Source organism: Myotis davidii, unplaced genomic scaffold (genome assembly GCF_000327345.1).
Source record: "Myotis davidii unplaced genomic scaffold, ASM32734v1 scaffold2693, whole genome shotgun sequence".
Classification (NCBI taxonomy): Eukaryota; Metazoa; Chordata; class Mammalia; order Chiroptera; family Vespertilionidae; genus Myotis; species Myotis davidii.
In genome coordinates, this window is record NW_006284863.1 from 104,455 (window position 1) to 112,540 (window position 8,086).

General features: G+C 42.7%; 1 protein-coding gene across 1 annotated transcript; it reads right to left on the bottom strand.

Annotated features, from left to right (window-relative positions):
• Nucleotides 1–1,046: 1,046 nt before the first annotated feature.
• Nucleotides 1,047–4,218, bottom strand: LOC107181747 (zinc finger protein 234-like). Its single transcript, XM_015558404.1, has 2 exons — nt 4,209–4,218; nt 1,047–3,647 (listed from the first exon to the last, which is right to left on the bottom strand). Exons 1-2 carry the CDS (start codon nt 4,216–4,218, stop codon nt 1,918–1,920), a joined length of 1,740 nt encoding a protein of 579 aa, XP_015413890.1. The 3' UTR covers nt 1,047–1,917.
• Nucleotides 4,219–8,086: the final 3,868 nt, after the last annotated feature.

The following is an 8,086-nucleotide window of genomic DNA, read 5'->3' on the forward strand; positions in this document are numbered from 1 at the left end:
TATTGAGATTTGGTGCTCACTTAGTCTGCCCCTTGAGTGTGTCACTTATGGATGTGAAGAGTTGTAATCTGGTATGATCTCACACTGACCACTGTCTCCAAATAGGTGCAAAGTTAGCTTCTGCCTGAGGCTACCCAGCAGGAGCTAGAGAGAGATCTGCAGATTCCTCTTTTATATTTGTGGTTTGGAAGTGCCCAGCTGTGAAGCAATGCAAGCTGCTGTGGGTCCTTGGGCCTTCTTTTGGATGTTCTGGGTTTCTCTGACACAGCTGCATATGGTAATTTTAGATTGCAAAGGGCCAGGGCATTCATATGCAAAAGCCTCTACACACAGCTTGGGTGGGGTGGGGTGGGGTGTCAGGGAATCAACAGGGTGGAACAAACAGGCCCCGGGTCTCAGTGTCCTGTGGTAATTGCTGCAAGCACCTCTGAGAGAAAGCCGCCCTTGAGTTCTGCCTGATGCCAGACAGTCCAGTTTCTCACATATGAGCCTGGGTCTCCAGAGACTAGCCCGGAACTGGAGTTCAGAGCAGTCAGGAGCTTGTGTATCCCTCCCAATTGAAAAAGACAACTGTGTCTTCAGTTGCCAGCCCCTTCCGCGTGCGCCTCTGTACCTCTGCACTTTACTTCCCCACCTCCTCTGAGTCTCAGTGTGCTTTTCTCTTTCCTTGTAGTTGTAGAATTTCTACTCAGCCAGTCTTCCTGTGGTTCTGGATGATGTCCATTTTGTCTTCTAGTTGTATTTTTGATGTGGTTGTGCGAGGCAGCAATTTCAGGTGTTTACCTATGCCGCCATCTTGGCTTCTCTCTCCTTAAACTTCTTATAAAATTTAAAAAAAGACTTTTTCAGTCTGTACTGTGAGAAAAACCACAAAAGGTAGTCAATTACACTGTACACAATCCTTAGAAAACCAGACAGGGCCCCAAATAATAGGAACCCTACTTGAGAGGCTATGGGGAAGACAGAAGCCATTTGCAATAGGGTAGTACAATGTTAATATTGTGGATGGGAATACTGAGTGAGTGTTTTTGTATTTCAACAAATTTTCACGTCCTTGAATTAATTTTATTTGCCAGGTTTCTTCCTCTGGATACGATTTCATATATTGTACATTTTTTCCTTTTACGTACAATTACTGAGCACATCTACAAGTGAATATTAAGATTGTGCAGACATGACAGCAAAGGCCCTGCCCTCGTGGAGCTTACATTTTACTGGTCAGCAATTCTGGTATGCCCATCACTGCCAGAGGCGAAGGATAGTCACAAGCATAATAAATGAGAGAAGTTCATCAGAAGTCTGATGGACATCTTCAGCAGGGCTGAGGATCTGCATATTATTACCTGCTGCCAAACAGCTGAGGGCAATTCCCCTGATAATCCTTTGTTTACCAAACCTGACTTTGGATATGTATATCTGCTTTGCTAAAGGGCAAAATGTGTTAATAAAAAGCTGTAGGTCTGGAGATTCGGGGAGCTTCGTCAATAGAGCTAATTTTCCGCCCGGCTTTCCCCCATGCCTTCCAAATTTATATTTCATGTCTAGTCTCTATTCATTTATGTCGCAGTCCCTTCTCCAGATTCCTGAACCCTAGTTGCAGAAAGACTGGGGCACATCATTGAACTTTTATTAAAGGCCAGACCAAACTTTTCCTTCTAAGCACCATCTCCTAAGTAACATCTAATAAATGTCAAAATTCTGAATGTAGTGTTTACTGCACCACTTACAAAGGTTCTTTGCTGCATGATCTGCTGAAAACAGATGTTTTCTGCTCATGCTTAAACACTGACTAAACTAAAACAACTATTTTCTCTCCTGTGAGACCTGGTGATAAGAATTCAGGTTGTGTGTGAGTTTTTAAAACATCATTTTGTGGAACTTCTTTCCTCTGACAATTCTTTGATGTTCTTACTCTCATCATCTTTGTAAAAATGGATAAATCACATGAATTTTGTTATGTCTTACAATACTTGATTTCCAACTGAAGTTCTTACCACATATCTCACAGTTGTAAGGTTTCTCCCCTGTGTGAACTCGCCTGTGACATTTCAGCTGTGAAGACTGACTATAGAGTTTGCCACACACATCACATTTGTATGGTTTCTTTCCAGTGTGGACACTCTGGTGAACCTGAAGACCCGAGGCCCGACTGAAACACTTCCCACACTCCCCACATTTATATGGTTTCTCTGTTGTGTGGATAATCTGATGCGTGTCAAGATTCAAGCCCCACTTAAAACGCTTCCCACACTCCTCACATTTGTATGGCCTTTCTCCAGTGTGGACTCTTTGATGGGATTTAAGGTGCGAACTCCGAACAAAGCTCTTCCCACACGTGTCACATTTGTGTGGCTTTTCTCCAGTGTGGATCTTTTCATGGGCTCGAAGGTGTGAACTCCGCCCATAGCTCTTCCCACACTCATCACATTTGAATGGCTTTTCCCCACTGTGGACTCTCTGATGGACCAGAAGATGTGAAGCCTGAATGAAGACCTTCCCACACACCTTACAATTATAAGGCTTCTCAAGTTCGTGGATTCTACCATGGATTTTAAGATCTGCTCTACGACTGAATCCTTTCCCACATTCTTCACATTTGTGTGGTCTCTCCCCAGTATGGAACAGCTGGTGATCCTGAAGTCGTGAACTCCGATTGAAGCCCTGGCCACACTTTTCACACTTAAAAGGTTTCTCTAGACAGCGGGCCTTCCGATGGGATGTAAGATGTGACCTCTGACGGAAGCCCTTCCCACATATGTCACATTTATAGGGTTTCTCTCCTGTGTGGACCACCAGATGAACTTGATAATGGATTTTCATCCTGAAGCTCTTCCCACACTCCTCACATTTGTATGGCTTCTCTCCTGTGTGGACCCTCTGATGGATATGAAGATTTGAACTACAAGTGAAACATTTCCCACACTCTTCACATTTGTACGGTTTCTCTCCTGTGTGGACCATACAATGGCTATTAAGTGCTGACCTACAACGGAAGTTCTTCGCACATATACCACATTTGAATGGTTTCTCCCCAGTGTGGATTCTCTGATGTACCCGAAGATGTGAAGCATGAATGAAGCCCTTTCCACAGGTTTCACAATTAAAAGGTTTCTCCCCTGTGTGCAATTTGCAATGAACATTAAGTGCTGATCTTCGACTGAAGCCTTTCCCACACTGCTCACATTTGAATGGTTTCTCTACAATGTGGACTTTCTGATGAGTTTTCAGATGTGAACTCTTACTGAATTCCTTACCACACTCATAACACTTATAGCGTTTCTTTCCCAAGTGAATTCTCTGGTGAATATGGAGTGCTGAACTATAACAGAAGTTTTTTCCACATTCACTACATGTATGAGACTTCTTTCCTGAATGTATTTGCTGATGAAGATCAAAGTTGGAGGCATCACTGAAAGACTTCTTACATTCATTATCCTGGTAAAGTTTCTGGCCTGTGTAAGTTATAAATAGTCCTGCTCCAAATTGGCCAGGCGAATCACCTTGTTTGGGAACCTGGGAACTCTTTATCATGAAGTCTTGATGCCTGATTAAGTCACTTGCAATCTGTTGCCAGATGTGCCAGCAGGAAAGCTCTTTATGAGGTTCTGCTTCTGGAACGGTCTCTGTCTCACTTGGGATCTTCCCTCCTATAAAGACAGATAATGAAGAGAAATGAACAACTGAAGGCTTTGTTCAGTTGGGGTGCTTCACTGGGCTGGAAAAAGTTTAACTAACTCAGAAAGCAGGTCTAATTAAGCAAGTTTATTCTATAGACATAAAAGGCTAAGTTGAATTGCACATGCGTGATACATATAAAGCTCTTGTTGTTGCCAATCGCACGCATGTGTTTGGATCTGTCATTGTCAATCGTGAATTTGGTTGACACTTCTATTATAGAGAAAGGGCGAATAGTGATATTAAAATATTCATTCTAATTAATTTCCTTTTAATGTGCATGAATTTGTGCACTGAGCCACTAGTTTCTAATGAATAACAAAGTTAGTGTCGACTCTTGAATAGTAAATCATGTAGTTATGTAGAAAAAAAAGTTACATAAATAAAATATGAATCAAATAGAACCTTAAGGAAAAGCAATAACAAATACTTTGAATTTTAGGTTCATGTAATATAATCTAATATCCAATACTTTAAAGTATTTATATTTACATATTCAAAGTATTCCTGGAAATTCTGCAACTCTTACAAACTTTTGACCATATCCAGTAATTTCAGTTTAAAAATGTATTTTTTAAAAGATTTACCCTTGTTGGTATTCCAAAAACATTGTTTATACAAAGTTATCTAAACATGTGGAGATTAGTTTCTCAATAAAATTTTCAATTAGTTTAAAAAGTACTTCTCTTAACCCTACCAGACTGCTGTACCGATTTTTTGGTAATTTCCGAATCTGCCGCTATACCACTGTACCTAATTTTCGGCACTTTGCCTAGTATGTGGAAAAATTCTGAAAATTCACAATGAAACGAGTGGCTGATGAACCAAGCACTTCAACAGGAAAGCAAAGTAGGTCTAGACTTATCACAGTCCAACAGTTGATCAATACTTTGGTTGATTCAGACCCTGAGGAGTCAGAATTTCATCAAGAATATGTTTCCAGTTCAAGTGACACAGTGAGAGCTCGAGTGATGAGGAGAATCTTGAACCTTATAGATCTAGAGCTAGATTGATAGTAAGAGAAGGGGTGTGTGTCCCTCAAACAGCTGATGGGGGAGATCTAGGTGGTGATGAAGGTTGGACAAGGAATTCTGTATCACCAAATACAGATCTGAATTTCACTGAGGATGGAAAAGGCCCAGTGAACATTCCTGGATCTATCACAGAGGAGAGTGAACAGATTGCCAAAAATTTCAAGGATGCCACAGTGGAAGAAATGAAGGCTTTTCTTGAACTGAGGATCTGTATGGAATACTTATGTATAAAGCCCAGCTATCGGGATTATTGGACAAATGAGGGCTCTGACTTTGTTGGGTTTACTCCTGGATTTCGAAATGTTATGACTCGAGACAGATTCCTGGCCCTTTGGAGTTTTGTACATATAACTGTTGAGGAAGACACAGATATCGATAAGACGGATAGAATATATAAAGTTAGGCATTTCTTGGAAAGTCTGCTCCCCAAGTTTCTTCACTTCTATCTGCCAAAGCAACGTTTGAGCCTAGATGAGGGGATGATCCCGACAAAAAACCGCTTGGCCATCAAGCAGTACATCAAGGATAAGCCCACAAAGTGGAGCATCAAGTCTTTCCTTCTCTGTGAAGGTGAGACTGGCTACATTTTGAATGCAGAAATCTACACTGGTGCTGCACCAATGCCTATGAAAGACTTGGGTGCAGTAGGAAATACAGTTGTTCGTCTCCTGACCTCATGTGCAAAAGAAAATAAATCTCATGTGCTTGTCATGGACCGGTTCTACAACTCTGTAACCCTTGCTAAATATGCACTGTCAGAATTACACACAGGAATTGTGGGAACCCTGCAGCAAAACAGGAAGCAGTTTCCTAAGTCGCTGAAAAGTGTAAAAAAACTTGCTAGGGGTGACAGTTGCTATCTATGTCAAGAAAGTGTAACATGTTTAGTTTGGCAGGATAGAAAGCCCATCACATTTATTTCGAACTACCACGATCCAGCCCAAAATGGAGGTAGTAATAAACAGAAGAAATAAAGATGGCAGTGTGCAAGAAATACAGATGCCACAGCTGGTAAAGGACTATAATAAATATATGGGTGGCTGTGACAAAAATGACCAGATGACCTGCCTTCACCGGTCTTGTCGTCATTACCTCTGCCCCTGGCAGCTTTTTATAAAATTTTTTTATGTGGGCCAGTTATAATTCTTATATCTTGTATGCTTCAAAGCAGCAAGCTGCTTCAAAAAAGCCAGTTTATTTCACCAGATATATTCAGAAACTGTGCCTGCAACTTATTGGTGGATACAGGACATCAGCCCACAGCCACCCACAAAAGGAACCCTTCCCTCAACGGATGACCCCAGGCAATCATTTTCCAGAGATTCCCCCTGGGACATTGTCTAATCATATCTGTGCTGTGTGCATGGAAAAGCACACCAGTTACAACAAGCAAAATCCTGGAGTGTCTTCAAAGACAATCCATGCAAGAAGGTGAAGAGCAACATCTGGTGCTCACTTTGCAAGAAGTACCTCTGTGTGAAACAAGGCTCATCCTGCTGGGTGGGTTGGCACACAAAGGTGGAATATTGGCACTAGATGAAAGGTAGACCTATTTTCTACAATGCCTCCAAGTTCCATCTTATTCTAACCACTTGTTTGCATGTAACTAACATTTTTCTATATCATGTTGGTTTTTTCTCTTTAATGCTCAGGAGCCCAGGTATAGGGGACAGTTGGTACAGGGCCTCAGGTCTGGTAGACTTAAGACTCAACAATAAGAAAACAAAGAATAAATGGGTCAAAAGCTTTAACATACACCTTACCTAAGAAGATATATAGATGGCAATTAAGCATATAAAAATATATTCCAGCCCAGCCAGCATGGCTCAGGGGTTGAGCATCGACCTATGAACCAGGAGGTCAAGGTTCAATTTTTGATCAGGGCACATGCCCAGGCTGCAGGCTTGATCCCCAGCGGGGGTGGGGGGCGTGCAGAAGGCAACCCATCAGTAAATCTCTATCATCATTGATCCTTCTAATTCTTGCTCCCTCTCCTTTCCTCACTGGAATTAATAATAAAAAAAGATATTCCACATCTTATGTGAGCAGGGAAATGGAAATTCAAACAAGATACCACCAGACACATATTAGAATGGCCAAAGTCCAGTATACTGACACCACCAAATGCTGGTGAAGATGTGAAGCAACAGCACCTCTTATTTATTGCCGGTAGAAATGCCAACTGTCCAGCGACTTTGGAAGACAAAACTAATGCTTTTATCATACCATCCAGAGTTACACTCCTTGGTATTTACTAATTGGAGTTGAAAACTTAAGTCCACACAAACATCTGTGCACAGATGTTTATAGCAGCTTAATTCATAACAACAAAACTCAGAAGCAGTTTTTTAGGAAGACAAGATGTCAGCGATATAGGCAGATGCATCCCAGGTTGTGTCCCGGAGCAAATGGAGTAAGCAGCTGAAACTAATAACACCCACCCCAAATTGGCAAAATTACTCAGCTGGTGAGACACTATGCAGCTGGGAAGGGCAGAACTCCCCTGGAAAGGTAAAAAAACAACAACAGGGATATGGGCAGGAAAGTTTGCCAGACCTCTGAGCCCAGAGGGTCAGAGGGAGACCACGTGGCAGACAACCACGTCCCTTGGGACAGGCACAGCCCCTGACTGGGGAAAGGAGATCCGCCGGATTCCTGGCGCCGGGGGACTTGAGATCTGGGTTCTGTGATCACGGGGGACTGAGCCTAAAGGGGGCAGCCTGCAGAGCTGACCAGATCATGCACTGCCAGTAAGAGAAGAGCTTACAGAAACTCAGCCTTCCCCGTTTCCGCGGCTGGCATTTGTTTGTTTGTTTTCACTGAACCCTGTTCATAAGACATTTTGGATACAAACACTCACCTATGCTGAAGAGAGGGAGAAGGTGCGGACAAGTGGAATCTGGGGAAAGGCTGAGGAGAGGGGGGGTACCGGGAGAGGTGGCAGCGAATTGAGTGCTGAGACACCCCTAGACCCCAGGCAAGGAGCACAGCCACACACAGATTCCACCCTGAACAAGATGAAGGATTAAAATAATCTGATTAGTCCCTGGGAGTTAACATGGTCTGGCCGATAGATGGATTTTCAATCCCAGCAAGAACACAGAGCAGGGTAACGATTAAAGAACCAGCTCTGGACAGTTGACCTCCCCAAACCAGTTTTAAGTGCAATAGAGAAAATAAACCCTTGCTACTGGATAGAGAAGCGGTATAGCCTGAGAGGCCAACCCAAAAACACAGCCACCCAGAGGCTGAGCCACAAACTGACTCTTAGTTAAACACAAATTAAGGCAGACTGGGACACAAATACGGCCTGCTTTAAAATCAGGACTGTGGTTTACAACACGGAGGAACAGTGTATCACTGGGAAATTCAAAACC